General features: G+C 46.3%; 1 protein-coding gene across 3 annotated transcripts; it reads right to left on the reverse strand.

The window, feature by feature from the left end:
• Positions 1-684: 684 nt before the first annotated feature.
• Positions 685-5,221, reverse strand: Zbtb45 (zinc finger and BTB domain containing 45). 3 transcript variants are annotated; one of them, XM_021659864.2, is made up of 4 exons: positions 4,958-5,221; positions 3,631-3,688; positions 2,053-3,343; positions 685-1,395 (listed from the first exon to the last, which is right to left on the reverse strand). In XM_021659864.2, the coding sequence occupies exons 3-4, from the start codon at positions 3,341-3,343 to the stop codon at positions 1,139-1,141; spliced, it is 1,548 nt and encodes a 515-aa protein (XP_021515539.1). In that variant the 5' UTR covers positions 3,631-3,688; positions 4,958-5,221; the 3' UTR covers positions 685-1,138. The 3 variants fall into 3 exon arrangements, with proteins under 3 accessions (XP_021515539.1, XP_021515537.1, XP_060241546.1); XM_021659862.2 differs by lacking the exon at positions 3,631-3,688; XM_060385563.1 differs by lacking the exon at positions 3,631-3,688 and having other exon boundaries at positions 4,874-5,221.
• Between the last annotated feature and the right edge of the window lie 14,483 nt (positions 5,222-19,704).

The following is a 19,704-nucleotide window of genomic DNA, read 5'->3' on the forward strand; positions in this document are numbered from 1 at the left end:
AGCCAGGAGACAAGCAGGTAGAGCTGGGGCCTGATTTTCCACGCTAGAGCCCTTCCCCTGGCACCAAATCCGTAGAGTGAGGCATCAGCTCATCAGAGGTGGGAAGGAGACAGGGAGAATGATGCCTCTCTGAGCTGATGATAGGAGATCTAATGCTGTTTTCTTTGACACCAGGTCACCTTCTTTATTCAATTGGCAACCTGGGTCCTAGCCATTCTTGCTTCCCTCCTACCTGACACAGCTATCTAGTTCACTCTGCATTCTCTAGTACTTGGCTGGCACCCCAGTATCCAGGGTTCAAATACCCTCAAAGCAGCCTGGACCCCAAAACCCTCCTGGGCATCTCACAAGTAAGGTGTCCAACATTCATGTCCATCATAATTCGGAGGGAGAATCTTAAGTCTAAAATGTTTCTGGTTGAAAAAGGGACTCCACTGTGAATGTAGCAGCCAGTATTTCGACTGGGACTCCCCTCCCCACAGGGCTAAACACTTCAAGAAAACTGGATGACTATTTTATATATATTCAGCCCATCCACCCACCTAAATCCCCAAATACAAGTTCAGGATATGGAACCAAACTGTGCCTAACTGCCCAGGAAATCTCAGGGGACTGCAAAGAAGGTGCAAACCAGGAACATGGGGACCAAGCCCCAATCTCATAGCACAGAAAGCCTACAAGAGGTGCACTGGCCCAATGTCCTTTATTAGAACAGAATCCTAAAGTCCCATAGTAGGTTCCCTCATGCTGAATGAAGGAAGGGTGGCTCAAAATAGGGGTGAGGTCAGAGAATTCTAGCCCAGCACTGGGACAGAGGACAGCCCTAGACACCATACCTGGCAGGGGTTGGGGCATAAATCCAGCATCAGGTTCCAAGAGTCTGTGTGCCCAGCTCAACCTGGAAATGGCTACGACTCTGAGGTGGCAGGGTCTCTGACTATCTTCTACCCAGTCATGTCCATCCAGAAAAGCTAAGCATGTGTAGGAGGAAAATAGGGTTCTGAGTCACAAGTCCATAGGGAAAATGGGGTCAGAGTGGAAAAGGGAAAGGGTCCGTACTCTGTAGCAGAAGCCTTTTAGTGGAGTGGACCTTGCCCAGGGCGTCTGTGCCTGTGTGAGGTGTGCAGCTGGATCCCAATCAAGGTGCAGGGTGAGCTGCCAGGTGCCGCTCCAGCAGGGCACGATGTGAGAAAACCTTGCCACAGGCAGGGCAGGGCGCACGCTCAGGCCTGTGTGTGCGCATGTGCACGTTGAGGGAACTCTTCTGCGTGAAGCGCTTGGCACACACTGCACACTGGAAGGCTCGCACGCCGGTGTGTGTGACCATATGCTTAAGCAGGTAGTCTCGTAGCGAGAAGGATCGCCAGCACACTGCGCACTGATGTGGCTTCTCCCCTACAGATGACAAAGCAAGTCACACACACATTAGTCCTGCTTGCTCTCCATGGGGTCTGTTCTTGGAAGGGATTCCTCTATTTTCCCTCCCGAATCAATTCAGGACGCCTTTGCTCGTCAAGGAAACCACTCTGGAATCCTGTTTGCAGGGATCCCCTCTCCTGGACCCACATCACCATTCAACTATGCTATTGTCTAGAAGGGACCCTAAAAAAATGAATCCTACCAGTCTTGAATGCCTATTGCCCATTTGGATTATACACTCACATCTCCCCAACCTCAAGGATTCTTGTTCCCCAACTTCCACCAGCCTCCTCTACTCAGATCCTTTTTGTGATCCACTTTAATGGAAATAAGCCTTTCATCCTTCAACCCACGTCTCCTCCTGCAGCTCCCACTCCAGAAGCTGGCCAATTTCCCACCAACGCTTCCTTTAACCTGACCACCCCAGGCTGAGGCTAGCTTTCCAAAGGCTTTGGAGTCTTTGGAAAAGCAGGCTCCCACTTTTACAGAGGAGCTAAATTTCCAGGCTTCTAGGGTTATCACAAAACAAAGCTGCTCAAATGCCCAATCCCACCAGGGGAACCAAATCTCCAATGATTAAGGATATCAGAAATCTGTGCTAGTAGAGGCAATTTCCTTTCCTCTCCCACTCACCAGAGTGAATGAACATGTGCTTGGTGTAGTTTTTCCTGGAGCTGAACGTTTTGCGGCAGTGGCTACACTCATAGGCCGGTTGCTCAGCCCCTGGGGCCCCAGAGGCTCGCACAGGAGTGCTTGAGATGGCTGTGGCCTGAGCAGCAGGCACAGCTGGGGTTTCTCCCAGCTGAGTACTGGGGGCTGCATCTGGCTGGAGTGTAGGGTAGAAGGTAGGTGGGGGCGCAGGGGTTGGCCCTGATGGCGTAGGTGTTGGTGCTGGAGGACCCGGGGCACCCAGATGAAAGGGAAAGAGAGTCACTGGGGGGCCAGGGGTCTTCACACCAGTTGGGCGAGGCCCAGCCAAGGCACAGTCAGGTGGAGCAGAGGTTTCCACTGGACAACCTTCTGGACCCCCACTGCTTTCCTCATGCCAGGCTGACACATAACTATCTGGAAACACATCCTCGGTCACTGTAGTCCCCCGAAGGAAATCTCTCCCGGCACCACCATAATCAGTGATGGCAGCGGATGCAGGTAGGTCCTCAAGAGCACTGTCAGCTTCGGTAGTAAGGAAGCCTCCTGAACAGTCAGGGAAGGCAGAGGGCTCCTGGCCCTCACTTGGGCCACTACCACCTTCACCTTCTTCAGCGTCAGTTTCTTCATCTGTCTCTTCATCGTCATCCTCTTCACCTCTGTCTTCTGGGGTGGCAGTCAGCACTGGCTCTGCATCAGGGCCCTCGGCCTTGATGGGTGCCGGGGGTGCAGGCAACTGAAGCCGTGCAGGCTGGCGCTGCTTCCGACTGTGCGCAGCATTGGGATGTCCTGGTGGGCGAGCAGCCAGCAAGTGGCGTAGACGGTGGCGTAGCTGCGAGGGTGCAAGTGGAGGGGCCATGGGTGGTGGCAGAGGCGGAGGCGCTGGTGCACTGGATACACGGGCACGCGCAATGATTTGCGTGCATTCATCAATGACTGTCTGGATGCGAAGCACAGAGGCTGCTGTGAGAACCTGCAGCGCTTCGCCCTGTGCCACCACCAGAGAGCCGCTGTACAGGAACTCCACCAACTGACGCACTGTCTGTGCAGGCACCACTGGTGGTACACGAATCTCTGAGTGGCCAAGCAGCAGCTTATCCTGGAAGAAGGGTGAGCCAGCAGCCAGCACACAGCGGTGCGCACGCAGAGAAGCCTCTCGGATGCGCACAGTCACATCGCAGAAGTGACCACCTAACCTCTGCCCGTTGAGGGTCTCCAGTAGTGAGCGGGAAAAGTTCTGGAGGTGGATGTGGTGCACTGCCTCTGTTGCTGCCATCTTCGAGATGAGGAGACAAGGAGACAATGGGAAGTGGGTTATCAGCTAAGGACTCTGCCATCATATGTCCTAGTTCCCTTAGTCCTTTCACAAGGTTTTGTCACATCCTCAGGCTTGGCACACCTCATGGGTCCCTAGCAGCCAGTCCCTCAGTCCCTAAACCAACACATAAAATACAGCCCCAGACTAAGTACTCTTCAGTGAACTCCATCCCTGGATCCCCAGAATATATCCCCTACTTTCTGTCCCAAGGAGGATTTAGGCTTAGCCTCCTACCGGGAACTTACCCAGCTCCTGTCTTCAATAGCCTTAAATCATGGGAAGACCCTCCTTCCAAGGGGTAGCCTTGTTTAAAACAAAACAAAATGCTAGTAAGCCCTGTTCAAAACTGGCTACCCTGCCTAATTGAGAATGACCTTCCTGAGGAACAACAAGCTAGCTCATCTCCACCAGGCTATCCATGACACTTTCCACTCTGGCTTTTTTCTTTTCTTTTGTATTCTTCCCTAGTCAGACTTCTTTATCCTAACACCAGTAAGATCCCACGAAGATCCAAGATTGCCTCTGAACTAGGTCTCACTAACTAGTGTATCTGGAGGGTGGGATGCACCTGCCTGGCAGCAAAATGATTTGGGAGCACCTCTTCAGGCTGGGCATTAGTGTCTTCATATTCAAGGAAAGCAATAAATAATACAGCCCCCCCCCTTTTCTTTACATCACCCGAGAGGTGCTATGTGTGGGCTTTGAAACTTTAAAAAGGATCTGAAAGGCCAGCAAGCTAGAATCCCATACTTGGGTCAGACTTCATACAACTCTAAGGGAGAGAATCAAGATACAGGTTATGTCCTGAGGTCTGTCCACTGTCCACCAGCCTGTCTCTCTAGGGCCATGGCCCCAGAGTTCCCACTCCATTAAATCCTGCTCATATACAGGGACTACTGAAATCTCAGACTCAGTGTTTCTAGATCCTTAATACAAAAACGCCCTTCCCTTTGACACAGCCAGATTCCTCCCTTTCTCTTGGATTATTTTATACATCACTCCAGTTACCATTAGCCTGGACTGTTGGAAGTCACCTTACATCCCCACCTCCAGGCCTTTCCCTCATGCGGCAGCCAGAGGGAGCCTAACCTAGTTTATCTCTGTGACGATGAATTAATTCCTCACACGGACCAAGGCTTTGCACCTACTTCTGTCATTGGCCTCCTTTTTCAACTAGTGTGCCACCCATACGTCCTGAATTCCTCCTCAAACCCAATCCCGCCCTACTTCCCAGAGGGTCGGAGTTCTTAGATGCAGCAGGACCTTCCTGCATGTCTCAAAACAAAGGCACACTCTCCCACTTCTGCTGCTTACGCCACACCCTCACCCAGGCCATACATTTTGCTCCATTAACCTGTCTCTCTCCCACCCTACGCCAGAGCCCACTTCAGGCCCACTACGACTGCACCCACTCTTTCCCGCCTCTGCACCCTTGCCTGCACCCCGCCCCGGTTCTGCAGTGCCCTCTTGCGTTCGCAACGTGCGCACCGATCCTCACGCAAGCTTCCCTCTCCAGGCACGCCCCAGCCTTCCCCCTGACTCTGAGGCAGGGGAATGGCCACTTGACCCCACCTCCGACTCCTCAGGCACCAGGCTCAGTAGTGGCTGCCTCCTGCTTGTCAATTTGAAGGCCGCACTTCCGGGCCGCGAAACGGAACTGTTGCCCGCGGCGCAGGCGGAACGATAGTGGGGAGCACGTTTCCGGTGTTTCTAGTAAGTATAGGCAGTCGTTGGACAGCACTTCCGGTCTGGTTCGCGTCAGAATCAAAATCGCAGAAGCTTGGGTTGGTAGAGATCAGTGAGCGGGAGTACGTTTCCGTTGTCTCCTGGCTCATGTGAGTGAGCTGTCAATCAATCCTCGGGCCACGCCCTCGGTACTCTCAGCGGGTCTGCAGAGGGCGCTCAAAACCGACGCTAAAAGCCTGGACCTATTCTGATGGGGTTTCTTTTACAAAAGAGAGAAGGTTCTCTCCAGTCTTTTACGTTCCCACCCCAGATGAGGATGCTTCGCAGAGCTCCGCTGCAGTCGTTCTAAAGAACACAGACCTGCCTTCCCATGGAAGCATCCTCATTCGGTGCCCCACCCAAGCCCCCAGATATTTCCTGCTCTATAAATGAATGGTTGTGGAATCAATGTCCTAGCTTGGCCACAGATCAGAATAGAATATAGGACATGAAGTGGGGTAGAAAGCAGGGACCAGTAGCCTAGCCACGCAGAACAGCCAGAGAGTCGTCCACAAAGGCCCCAAAAGTGGTCCTTTTGTTGTCCAAGACACCCATGAACCAAACCTATCAAGTGATGGGTTGGCCTTCCTTTCCCCTCCATTCTTGGGGCAATCAGTCAGCCACCGTGTAAGGCCAGGTACCTGGTTTCAGTGTATCTGATACTGTGGAATCTGACGGGCTGATACCTCAGGAGGAAGATGTCAGTATGCTTTATTCTCCATCCTGGACAGATGCTGGAGAGCTGTGTCATGTGTCCTGGTGAAGTGTATCCCGGATAAACCTTATTAGAACCCAAATCTAGGACTGGGAATGTAGGTCAGTTGCTAAAGTGCTTACCTAGCATTCAGAGGCCTTTGGGCCTGATCCTCAACATCATGGCAGTTGTGTGCAGTGTCTCACATCTGTAACCCAAGCACTTGAGAGGTTGAAGAAGAAGGGTCAGAAGTTCAAGGTCACCCCCAGATGTTAGAGTTTGAGCCCAATCTGGGCTATATACAAGATGCTGTCTGAAAAAAAGAACCCAAAATTTTACAGCCAAGAACGCTATCACTTAAGAAGAGAGAAGCTGGAAGAATTGGAGCTTTAAGGCAGTTTCAGCTGTAAGAACCTGTTCATCAAAAACAAACCCACCTGCTGGACAGTGGTGGTGCAGGCCTTTAATCCCAGCACTCCAGAGAAAGAGGCAGGCAGATCTGTGAGTTTCAGGCCAGCCTGGCCTACAGAGAGAGTTCCAGGACAGCCAGGGCTACACAGAAAAAAAACTATTTTGAAAAACCAAATCAGACTAAACCAAAACCCACTCAAGTAAAAGAGCTGGGGAAATGCCTTAGCATTCATGAGACCCTGCACTGGCTGAAATAAACAGCGAAATGACCAAGCATAATTGTCTGGCATCTTTACATCTGTTCAGGTTCGGAGCCCAAGAAAGAGACCCTGCCTTCTCCCACTGAGTCACTTTCTTCATACTTGACAACCTTCTCTTTGCTCATTTCTCTCCAGTTAAGGGGACCCTTCTCTGTAACCATTTTGGTCCCTCACCTTCTTACTTGACTGCTATGTCATCAGGGCCTTCCCTAATGTCAGGCTTTACCATGTTCCATCATGTGACTTGTCTCCTCCATCATGGAGCCTCCTACAGTAACACACGGGCACAGCCCTATTTTGGGCTGCCATTGAGTTTTACCCTGCAAGCATACCACCAAACTAATCTGGCAAAGAGGAGTCTGGATGCTAGTGCTGTATATCTGTAAACCCTATTGGTACTATTTAGGAGCGCAGGAACAGATTTTTCTGAATTGAAGGTTCAAAAGGCACCTAGACTAGTGGTGGCACATACCTTTAATCCCAGCACTGGAGGCAGAGGCAGGCTGATCTCTGAGTTCAAGGCCAACCTAGTCTATAGCATGAGTTCCAGGACAGCTAGAGCTACATGAAGAAACCCTGTCTGGAGTCGGGCAGTGGTAGTGCATACCTTTGATCCCAGCACTCAGGAGGCAGAGTCAAGCAGATCTCTGTGAGTTCAACACCAGCCTGGTGTACAGAAAGTCAGGAAAAGCTTATTTATAGAAGATTGATATATTAGAGTTAAAAAAAATAATAGTAAGCCACACCTGTAATCCTAGCACTCTGGGAGGCAGAGGCAGGCAGATCACTGTAAATTTGAGGCCAACCTCGTCTACAAAGTTAGTCCAGGACAGCCAAGGCTACACAGAGAAACTCAAGTCTTGAAACAAACAAGTAAAAAAAAAAAAAAAAGGTAATAAAACCAGGGCAGGCACTGCATATACCAATGAAAGGACCAGGCCTCCTGACCCTCTGCCCCAAAAGTCATCAGTCCCAAGAACTAGGCCATAGGTCACCAATTCCAGAAATAAGAAAACCATAAAATTCCCTACCCAAGGAATAGCCTGGAGGTAACCACAAGAATGGGAAGGTATCTCATCTCTGGGTGGGGCATCTGTGCTGGGCAGCTCACGGAACTAACATTCCTGAGGTCTATAGATAGATCACTGAATGATAGTTATGTTAGTTAGCCAATCACTTTGAAACAAGCTTGTCCTTGCTGAATGTCATCCAATTGTGTAACTGCTAAACTGGGAAATCTGGGTTCTTGCTCAAACCCCAAATAAAAACCCCTGCTGTGTAGCCGCTGGGGCTCTCCTCTCTGATCCACTTTAATGGTGATGGTGGGGAGACCGAACTTAAGCCTGAATAAAGCTCTTTGCCCTTGCATACGTGGTCTGGCTCCTGGTGGTCTTTGAGGACCTTAAGAGCTGAGCACAACACCCAGGGGAGGAAGAAAACAAGCCAGCCATACTATTTAGCAAGCATGGAAGTTAGTCACATTGTAGACAAACAAACATACAACAGGGACAGGAGCTTTAGAGAAGATTAAGGAAGACCAAAGTACCAGAAAAAGTATACTTTCACTCTGGACAGCTTTGAAAAGAAAAAGACAAAAAAGGAAACAAAAGTTGTAGGGTTTTTGTTGTTGTTGCTGCTGTTGTTTGTTTTTCAAGACAGGGTTTCTTTGTGTAGCCTTGGCTGTTCTAGTCTTGATTTGTAGACCAGACTGGCTTCTAACTCAGAGATCTGCTTGCCTTTGCCTCCTGAGTGCTGGGATTAAAGGCTCATGCCACCAGGCCCAGCTGGAAACAAAGTATCTCAGCAAAGTGGGCAGACCCAATGGAAAGTTATGGAGGCTTGTGGGTAACTTTGGGAAAGGAAAAGTACAGTATGTCATTAAAAGTATAATTATTCCACCTTTTATCTAGCATTACTTACGTTGAGCCCACCTTTCTGAAGAGTTGTGTTTTGGCTAGGTGATTGACCAGCCCCACTGGATTAGCTCTCTACTTTTTAAGTAGCTTGCAATGTTAGGTCTCCACTACCAGTTTTCCATTAATGGGCATTTGCTGCTGCTGTGTCAGCACCATCATTCAGGAGGCTGAAGCAGGAGTATTACTATGGGCTATAGAGTGAGAACCAGGTTAATAGAACTACATGTAAGGACTCTTGTCTTTAAACTCAATACAACAAAAAAGGTCAGGAGTGGTGGCACATGCCTGTAATCTCAGCACTTGGGTAGCAGAAGCTGGTGAACCTCTGTGAGATCGAGGCCAGATTGGTCTAGAGTGAATCCAGGACAGCCAAGGCTACACAGAGAAACTCTGTCTCAAACAAAAACAATAGCAAAAGACAAAACAAAGCAAACAACAAAAAGATTTGTTGCAAATCCCCAGAACTTGTAGTCATGTTAAGTGAATAGGTATACTCTACTGAAAAAGTTTTTGAAGATGTGATCAAAGTTGTTCATCAAATACTTTTTTTTGTTTGTTTAAGATTTTTTTTTCTGTATACAAATACTCTGTTTTCATACATACCAGAAGAGAGAATCAGATTTCATTACAGATAGTTTTGAGCCACCATATAGTTGCTGGGAATTGAACTCAGGAAGTCTGGAAGAATAGTCAGTGCTCTTAATCTCTGAGCCATCTCCTCAGCCTCCAACAAATATTCTTTTAAAATAGGAGATTATTGAGTCTAGAGAATGGCTCATTGGTTACAAGCGCTTCCTGCTCTTTCACAGTAGAGGGGGGAGGGGAAGAAAAAGGAAAAGATATGACTGCTCCTAGTTATGGTGAAGGAGAAAGGAGAAATTTTGTTGTAGATGAAAGGGACAGTACAGCTAAGGCAGACACATTTGGGAGAACCTAGGTGGTCACAACCTTGAGCTATGTTAGAGGGTGAAGAGGAAGGCAGAAGAAAAAGAGAGGAACCAGGTGCCCCAACCAAGAGGCTCAAAATAGAAAGTAGACAGAAAGATTAGGTAACCAAAATGTTTCGATTATACAGGGAGGGATAGTTGGGGGAAGGGCAGCCGGTGGACTGAAAAGTTTATGGTGTAGGTGGCAATTTGCCAACCAAGAGGGCCCTGTAACAGGTAGGGACTAAGGGATGCTGGGAGAACCTGGTGGACAGGTCTGCTTTGATGTGTTCAATATGCACCTCAGCCATTTGTCCCAGGTTTAAAACTTAACACAGAGGACCCAGATTCAAGTCCTAGTGCCCACTGGTGGCTCACAACTATCCACAACTCCAGTTGCAAGGCATTTGATATCTTCTTCTGTCTTTCACAGGTACCAGGCACTTGCGTAGTACACAGACATACATTGAGATGTGAGGCCTGTGTAACCCCATTTCTGAAAAAGAAACTTTGTCTTAATGGTAAATGACCTGGGCATAAACTCCAGTTTCAAAAGGGAGAAAAACCCACAAAAATAAATGTGCTTAGATTACTCACCTCTGGTAATATTTAACTATCACCCCTAGCAACAGCTAATCAGGGAATAAATACCTGAAGTTTACCCAGGTGCTCTTCTTTATGTTAGGATGAGTAAATCAATTATGGTTTGGCATTCCAGACACCTGATATTTGCTAAATGTCAATCAATCATAAAACTGCTAAACTGGGATTTCCCTAACCTTGCTGTAATCCAATAAAAACCCTCCTCTCCCTGAGCTTGGGGCTACACTTAGGAACCCTTGTGTTGGTGACAGTGTGGACCCTAGTTCAAGCTTGTAATAAAAACATCAGTATTGGCTCCCTGGTGGTCTTTGTGGTCCACTAGACTTGGGCATACACAGGCAAAACACACATACAAGTTAAAATAAATATTTTGGTGTTTGTTTGTTTGTTTGTTTGAGACAGGGCTTCTTTCTGTAGCTTTGGCTCTCCTGGACTTGCTTTGTAGTGTCATGCCTGGTTCTCAAACCCCAGGAATAAATAGACTCCGTTGTAAATACATGAGGTTTTTTAATTGTATAAATGTTCGAACATGGGACCCAAACCTCCTGTGGAAACAGAAGAGAATGGGGCCCTGAGGTCTAGGAGTACAGAGTTTTTTAAGGGAAAAAAATGTAAGCAGTGATGTACATGCTTTGGCATTACATGGTTGGGTAAAGGAAATTGACTTTTGAAATGATTGGTCCACTTAGGCACCAAGACTACAAACAGTTCTGGCCTGGTCATATGGGCTGATTTCCTAGCAACTGTATAATTAGAGGGCAGGGATCTGCCTGCCTCTGCTTCCCAGAATGCTGGGATTACAGGTTTGCACCACCACTTCCCTTTAATCCCAGTACTCAGGAAGTAGAGGTAGTGTTATGCCCAATTCGTGTGACACCCCCCCTCAAAATATATATATATATATATATCAGGGAGTCGAGGCTGTTACAAAACACGTAAGGATCTTTATTCGAAGCTCTGAGCTGGACTCTCACAGACACAAAGGTATTGGTATCCAGCTCCAGATTGTGGGTGATTTCTAGGTCCCAGTCCCTCCCAATATGCCCAAAGCAGGGGAGTCAGCCTGGCAGGCTTATAATGGTTAATACAGGAAAAGGGAATGCTCCACTTCAAAACTGTTTGCTATGGGAAAGTGCCAAGACCATGGCCAGTTCTGACTTTCTTTGTTCTCTCTGTTGTCAGTGCGGGGTGTGGAACTGCCAGCCTTGAGTAGTCTGTGCTATTTTCAGGGGCAAAGGTACAAGCTGGAAGGAGTTGGGGGCCATCCGGGTCTTTATCCTGGACGAGCAGCAAGGTCAGCTCTTCCCTGCAGCTGGCTGGATCTGCCTAGAAGCAGCAAGGTCAACTTGCCTGATATGTTTTAAACTTTTTAGCTCAGTACCCCAAAAAGCTAGTTTTTAATTCTTTGGTCCCTCAGTAAGTGGATGGATCTCTGTGAGTTCAAGGCCAGCCTTGTCTACAAATCAAGTCCAGAATAGCCAGGGCTCTGTTGCACAGAGAAACTCTGTCTTGAAAATCGAACCTGAGTGACCAAAGAAATTTGGGTATTGGTCTAAAGTTTAAAGCATAAGTCTGAATGAAGGCCAGTCAGGTGAAGACATGTCCAGCCACCTGCAGGGAGGAACTAGACCTATCACATTCTTTCCCCACCCACTAGAGATATAGTTGCCAGGAAACCGGCTCAGATGGCCAGGCCAGAACCCTTTATGGTCTTGGTGCCTAAAGTAAACCATTCATTTCAAAAGTCAATTTCCCTTACCCAGTCATGTACCACCAAGGCATGTAATCCACCGCTTGTGGTTTTGCCCTTTAAAAACCTTGTTACCCTAGACCAGGGGCTGCATTTCTCCTCTTCACCAGGGAGGTTGCTTCGATCCAGGGTCGATCTTGTAATAAAAAGATCCTCCTGTGTTTTGCAATGGACTCGACTTTGGGTGTTTTTTTGGGGTCTCGATATCTGGGTACAACAAAACCAAAAACCAAAACCAAACCAAAACAACAACAACAAAAGGTTGGGTTTGTTGTATGCCTTTCATGCCAGCACTTGGGAGGCAGAATGATCTCTGTGAGTTTGAGGCCAGCCTGGTCTACAAAGAGAGTCCAGGACAGCCAATGTTATACAGAAAAACCCTGTCTGATAAAAAATGAAACAAGTAAGAGAACATTTCAGAAGCTTAGAAAGGAGTAGGCAAATTGGGCATAGTGGTACACATTTGTAACCCCAACATTCAGGGAGGCAGAGGCAGGCAGATCTCTGTGAGTGTGAAGCCAGCCTTGTCTACAAAACTAAGACTACACAGAGAAACCCTGCCTCTGAAAAACAGAAAGAAAAGAAAAAGAAAGAGGTAGGCATGTGGCTGAATGAGGGGCAGAAATGTGAGATGCACCAAGAGTAACAGGAACCTCAGGCCTACAGCTGCACGGAGGTGCATCTGCCCACAACCTGAGCAACTGTTAAGTAGATTTTTTCCTCTGGAGCCTTCACTAAAGATCCCACCTGGCAAGCACCTCAAGTTTGGGCTTGTTGGCCATAGAGCTTGCCTGCAACCGTGAACTGCAAAAATTTTACTTTTAGCTACTCAGTTTCTGATCATTTGTTGCAATATCAGTGAAAAACTAAAACATCAGGGGGCTGGAAATACTCCTAAATTGGGATCTCCTCTACTGGGTAACAGCGGGAAAAGCAAGCAAATGTCTTTAATTTGGAACTCACCCTGTTCTACACAGTAAGTTCCAGGCCAGAAAGACCTGTCTTTTAAGATCATGTCTTACTAATTAATTAATTAGTTAATTAATTTTAAAAAACAAGAAATGGGAAAAGGGGAAATTTCAAAATAAAACACCCCCCCCCCCGATAAACAGACAAACAAAAAGCTCACAGCATATATCAGTCTAAAAAAATTCACAAAGGTCTTAGCCCTGAGTTGAGGGCCCACTAGAAATCTAGGGTGTGTTTGGGAAGAGGACCTATCTGTAGCCTTGAAAAAACACTTGTTAAATTTTTTTGAAAGATTTTATCACAGTGGTTATTGAAGCATTTTCGGAAAAGAAAACACAAATGTATCCATTAGAAGACTTCTTAAAAATTTTTTAATTTTAATTTTATATTTATTTTAATTACATTTATTTATTCTGTGTGTATTTGTGCATATGCATGTAAGTGCAATTCTGCAGGACAGCTTGCTGTGTGGGGTTAGTTTTCTTTCTTCACCTTGCCACCATGTGGGTAGAGATATTGAGTTTAGGCCTGCAGGCTAGTGAGTGCCTTTATAGGCTGAGCCATCTCTCTGGCCCTAAACATACATAATGTTATATCAGACTACAAGGTTTCCAGGACCTGGGGGAAGGGAAGAGGCAAACAGCATGAATCAATCACTGAAGAGAAAAAACTGGTCACAGTGACCAGACCTGCAAAAATATTAATAAAAAAATAAAATGAAAGAAGTGGAGGCTTACAGATCCTTCTCTTTTGATTGAAGCAGGTCACATGGGTCAGAGAGAAGACATTGTCCAAGTACCCTTGAATAGGTACTGGTTAGCATCCTTTTTTAAAAACATTGATTTATGTATATATATATATATTTATATTTAATTTATATTATATATGTATATATTCATGTATATGGTAGTTAACATCTTTTTTTTAAAGATTTATTTATGTATATGGGTATTTTTTCTGCATGTACACTTGCACCCCAGAAAAAGGGCAGATTCCACGGGACAGTTACAGACAGTAGTGAGCTGCCACATAGGCACCTGTTAGCATCTTAACTTACTCTTTTATTATCAGGCCAGGTTCTCATCTAGGGTCACCCACTGGGACAGCTACTGTTGGGCAAAATCCAAAACTTAGGTCCTATGTCCACAAACTATGTCCTACCCTAGTGAGCCTCGACTGTCCCCAAAATACACATACCCATGTTCTTTTTGTTTCTGGTTCACCCAGAGAACTGCAGTCAACATGCCTCATGGAAACTGCTTCCTGACACAAGACAGAAATGAAGGCTGGAAGCAATCCCTGGCAATGCAGGATAAAGTAGTACAAACAAGTAGGGATAATTTAGCAGGGAGGGGAAATGGGAGAGGAGTTGGGGAAGGGCAGTTTACTCGCCCCCCCCCCCCCAAGAGCCTCTAACACTGCAGGAGGCGACCAGAAGAGGCCCAAAGAACACTACAGAAGTAGTAGAAACAGAAGTCAAATCAGGCCCAGTTGTTTTCAAAGACTAACCAAGGGGGTGGGGTGGGGTGGAATATGAGGAATGCGTGTTGGAGTGAAAAGGTTTACAGGAGTAGCTTTCATATGTAAAAATATTCCTGTAGCTCACGGCAAAGGCCACAATTTAAGGGCCCTTCCTTAATTACCTCTCAAGGCTTCTGAAACTCCATATTTGATAGTGGGGTGCGGGCATAGTATTCTCCACCACAGTAGATACTGGTCTGCCTTTACAACACAGGAAGCTGGGCTTTCCCGCCTGCATGCTCCAGCTTTGAAAGTTTCCCCACTTGCTCAGTTCAGTTGTTATCCAAAAGTTTAACTGGAATGCAGCCTTACTCCCTGCTGTTTTAAACCATTCTTAGCCTCCCACAAGTTCCAGCAGGGGTCCTAGTCTCTACAGTGATTCACCTAATCTAAAGTCACCTTGGAGTAATGGTTTCCACTATACCTGGATGTGGAGTCGCACAATACAAAGTCTTGGTGCCTACTGTTGCAGTCTCTGTCACCTTCCCTTGGGCTTCTGAACCCCCAAAATATGAAATTTTCTTTTCAATAAAAAAGATTTTATATTGCTGCAATGGTGGTGGTGGTACACACCTTTTCTGTTTGTTTGTTTTTTCCAAGACAAACACATTCCTTCTTTTTTTTTTTTTTTTGGTTGTCCAGACAAGGTTTCTCTGTGTAGCCCTGGCTGTCCTGGAACTAGCTTTGTAGACCAGGCTGGCCTCAAGCAGGTCCCTGTGAGTTCAAGGCCAGCCTGGACCAGGTCCTTGAAAGCCAGCCTTCAAATATCAAATACATAGGTGTGTGTGTATGAGTATTTGCCTGCATGTAAGTTTGTGTACTACACACATGCTTGGTGCCTGTGGAGATCAGAAGAGGGCATAAGACCCCCTGGCACTGGAGTTCAGATATGGGAAACTGCTATGCAGGTGCTGGGAACTGAACCCTGGTTTTCTGGAAGAGCAGCCAGTATTCTTACCCACTGAGCCATTGCTCCAGAAACTAAGACACTTAGTTCATGTGGTGCAGGTGTTGGTGTTAGGAAACGTGCAAATGTGCTCTCTCTCTCTCTCTCTCTCTCTCTCTCCCCCTCTCTGTAACTCCCTTCCCCTAATAAACCTCCCACGTGGAACCGATCTCGTGGTGTGATTTGTGGACCCACGTGTAACCTTCACATTCGCACGTTTCCTAACAGTTGGAGTGTTAGACAAGCTTTCATTCTATACCATCTGAGCCAATCCCTAGTCTTGAATTTTTCTTTATTTGTTTGTTTTTCTAGAAAGGGTTCTGTGTAGCCCTGGCTGTTCTGGAACTCACTTTGTAGACCATGCAGGCCTTAAACTCAGAGGTCCCCCTGCCTCTGCTTCCCAAGAGCTGGGATTAAAGGCATGAGCCACTACTGCCCAGACTAGTCTTCATTTTTATTTTTGAGACAGAATTTCTCTGTGTAGCCTTGGCTGTCATGGACTCACTTTGAAGACCAGGCTGACCTTCACAGAAATCTGCTTGCCTCTGCCTCCCAGAGTGCTAGGATTACAGGCTCATACCACCACACTTGGCTAGTCTTGAATATTTTTAAAAGTATTTTCTACCAGGACTGGAGAGATGGCTTCAACATGCAAGTGGGTGCACAAAATAGCCATATACGTGTGTGTGTATGTATATATCACATTTATTTGCTCTGTGTGATAAATCACTCATGCTATGCCATTGAGTGTCTGTGGAGAGATGAAAAGATTCTTTTTGGGATTTGGTTCTCTCTGCTATATATGGATTCTGGTACTCAACTCAGCTCATCAAGTTCAGCAGCAGGTGCCTTTAACCACTTAGGCTTTTCTTTAGACAGGAACTCAGGGCTGGGGGTTAGTGGCACATTCCTTTAATCTCAGCATTTGAGAGGTGAATCTCTGTGAATTGGAGGCTAGCCTGGTCTACAGAGTGAATTCCAGGACAGCTAGGGCTACACACAAAGAACCCCATCTGGAAAAACAAAAACAAAAACAAAATAAAAAGACAAGGACTCAGGTATACAGGCTGGCCTCAAACTTACAGAGATCCTCCTGCCTCTCTCTTTCTAGTGCTAGAATTAAAGATGTGGTGCTCAACCACATCAAATTTGTTCTGCTTTTTGCTTTTTGATCACTTTTTAAAAACTTTTTTTTTTTTTTTTTTTTTTTTTTTACTTTTTGAGAGTTCTATCTGCATATACAACTGCATGCCAGAAGAGGTTGCCAGCCAGATCTCATTATAAATGGTTGTGAGAGACCCAACGGTTGCGGTTGCTGGGAATTAAACTCAGGACCTTTGGAAGAGCAGACAGTGTCTCTGAGCCACCTCTCCAGGCCTTGTTCTGCTTTTTGAAATATGATTTTATGTAGCCCAAGCTGGCCTTCTGCTGGCTATGATAGGGGAGGCTAGCTTTGAACCTGATCCTTCTTCCTTCTCCCCACCCCCCAATAGGCAAAGATTACAGATGCATTGCACCATACTTGCTTGCATTGTCTAGTTCTTTGTTTTAGACTGGGTCTATTTAGACTGGCTGTTCTATAACTTTTTCTTTAGACTAGGCTGGTCTTGAATTCACAGAGATACGCCTCGGGTTCAAGATGTGTGCTATTCAGGACACACTTTCAGCATTTTTCAGTGAATTTATATTCACTACATTGCAGTCATTACCACAGTCTGGCTTTAGAACTTCTAGCTGGAACTCCTTTGTGTAGTTTGTGTCCACCAGCAGCTCCCAAGCCACTGATCTGACAGCAGGCTGCAGAGACTTATGGCCTCCATGAAGACTGATGGAGGATGGTAGATCCTGACTTATGTAGAACATAAGTTACCTGGCTCCTCATAGTACCTATCTGCCTCTCTCCTTGCTTGCCATATCTCTATAGGTCCAATGGACAAAAAAATCATATATACCTAAAGACGTACTGAAAAGCAGTGTGATGGCCCATGCTGTTAACCCAGCACTTAGAAAAAGGAAGAAAAGCTGGGAGTGGTGGTTCACACTTTAATCCCAGCATTTAGGAGGCAGAGGTAGGTGGATCTATGAGTTCAAGCCCAGTCTGGTTTACAGAGTGAGTTTCAGAACAGCAGGACTACACAATCCTGTCTCGAAAAACCAAAACCAAAACCAAACCAACAAACAAAACCAAGTGCAAGTAGGAAGATCAGAAATTGAAAGTCACCCTCAGCTAAACAGAACATTCCAGGCCAGCCTAGGATATATGAAACCCAGTCTCAAAAACAAACAGATGGACTGGAGATATGGCTCAGTTGTTAAGAGCATGGGCTCCTCTTTTAAAAGACAAGAGTTCAGTTCCCAGCACTGACATGGCAGCTCACTGTAACTCCAGTTCCAGACCTTCTGACACTCTCACACAGACATACATGCAGGCAAATCAGCAATGTACATAAAATAAAAATGAACTATATATTTATTAAAAAACAAACAGGGGAGCCAAGCGGTAGTCCATGCCTTTGATCCTAGCACTCAGGAAGTAGAGGCCTGTTCTACAAAGAGTCCAGGACAGCCAAGGCTACAGAGAAACCCCATCTCGAAAAACAAAACAAAACAAGGGCTGTCAAGCTCAGCAGTTAAGAGTACTGGCTGCTCTTCCAGAGGACCAGGGTTCAATTCCCAGTACCCACATGCAGTTCACAGCTCTCTGTAACTCCTGTTCCAGGGATCCACGATACCCTCATACATGCAATACCAATATACATTAAAACAAACAATCAAACAAAAAGCCTGGTGAGATGGCTCAGTAGGTAGGCTCAGTAGGTAGGTCCAGGAGGCTAGCCTGATTACCTGAGTTTGATCCCCAGGACTTGAAAGTTGTCTTCTGACCTACACACAGTACCTACACACACAAGATAAATACATAAATGTCAACTTAAAACTCGCTGAGCTTCAGGCTATGTGCTCTTGGCTTATAGGCCCTCAACAGATGTTGGCTAAAACCCATCACATCCAATCTGTGCGCTAATGTAGGCAGGTGCTGGCCTGATCTTCCTCCTATCAGGTATCCCCAGGCACTGACACTACACACCCCTAGGTGTCTCCTTGAGTCCTTGAGTAAACTAAGCAGATGATCCTTTGTTGCTCAGAGATTTCACTGCAGTTTATTGAAAGAGGCTGTTTTTTTTTTTTTTTCTTTTCTTTTTTTTTTTCTCCCACATTTTAGCATCTAATGATCAGGCAGTATTCTGTAAGCAAGCTGCAGTGCCATGTGTCCCTGAGATTCTGTTCCCTCTGGGAAGGCAAAATTGATGCCAAGTTCTCTGAGTGAGTTTGAGTACAAGGTAACAAGTCTCATGTGATGACAGAAAGATATATTTTTTCTGGCTAAGTCATTTCTTTCTACCTTTCTTCCTTCCTTTCCTTCCTTCCTTCTCTCTCTCTCTCTCTCTCTCATTTAGTACTAGGCATCAATTGAGCTTACCTCAGCCCCAGCACTCTACTTGCATTACTTTTCCTCCCTAGGGTCTCACATCTGCAGTTTAGACTGACTTGAACTTGGGAGCGATCCTCCTACCTAATTCCCCCACTGCCCCAAGTGCTAGCATTACAGATATGTTTTTTTTTTGTTTGTTTGTTTTTTAGATAAGGTTTGTCTCCAATTGAGGATGAACTTAAATTGCTGATCCTCCAGCCTCAATGTCCCAAGTTTCTTGGGAGGTAATATCTCACTATGTAGCTCAGGATTGTCTGAAATGCAATGTGTAGCTCAAGGTTCTTCTGCCTTAGTCTCCTGAGTGCTGGGATTACAGGTGTGTGTGCCCATGTCCAGCAGTGGGCATAGAACCGTAGGCCTTGTCCTGCTAGACAGACACTCTATTCCAAATCGAGCCTTCTCTCTAGTTTTTGCTCTTTCTTTCTTTCTTTTCCTTTCTTCTTCCTCTTCTTCCTCCTCTTCCTCCTCCTCTTCCTCTTCCTCCTCCTCCTCCTCCTCCTCCTCCTCCTCCTCTTCTTCTTCTTCTTCTTCTTCTTCTTCTTCTTTTCTTGGTCCTGGACTTGCTTCCTTCCTGAGTACTGGGATTAAAGATATGCACCACCACACCTGGCACTCTAGTTTCCTAATTTAGTGAGTGGATAGAAATTATGGATTCATTGTGTCAGTTGGTGAATTGAATGGCTGTGCAGGCTAGTTTTCATGTCAACTTTATACAGGCTTCAGTAATTTGGGAAGAGAGACCCTCAATTAAGGAGCTGCCTCCATCACACTGGCCTGTAGGAAAGCATTGTTTTATTCTTGAGACAGGATCTCTTTATTATGTAGCCCTGGCTATCCTGAAAATAGTGTGTAGACCCTGCTGGCCTTGACCTCACAGAGATCTATCTGCCTCTGCTTGGTAAGTGTTGGAATTAAAGGTGAGCAATGTGCTGGCCAGCCTGTGGGGTGGTTTAAAAATTAGTGATTGGCTGGAGAGATGGCTCAGAGGTTAAGAGCACTGCTTGCTCTTCCAGAGGTCCTGAGTTCAATTCCCAGTAACCATATCGTGGTTCACAAAACTGTATAATGAGATCTGGTGCCCTCTTCTGGCGTTCAGGTGTACATGTAG

The sequence above is a fragment of the Meriones unguiculatus genome, chromosome 6 (assembly GCF_030254825.1).
Source record: "Meriones unguiculatus strain TT.TT164.6M chromosome 6, Bangor_MerUng_6.1, whole genome shotgun sequence".
Taxonomy (NCBI): Eukaryota; Metazoa; Chordata; class Mammalia; order Rodentia; family Muridae; genus Meriones; species Meriones unguiculatus.

What these genes read in the sequence shown, in the direction of transcription:
- Zbtb45 (XM_021659862.2), bottom strand. Translation starts at nt 3,343, where the DNA reads ATGGCAGCAACAGAGGCAGTGCACCACATCCACCTCCAGAACTTTTCC. An exon ending in GCACATGTTCATTCACTCTG is followed by an intron (nt 1,396 to 2,052) that starts GTGAGTGGGAGA and finishes TGTCATCTGTAG; the next exon opens with GGGAGAAGCCACATCAGTGC.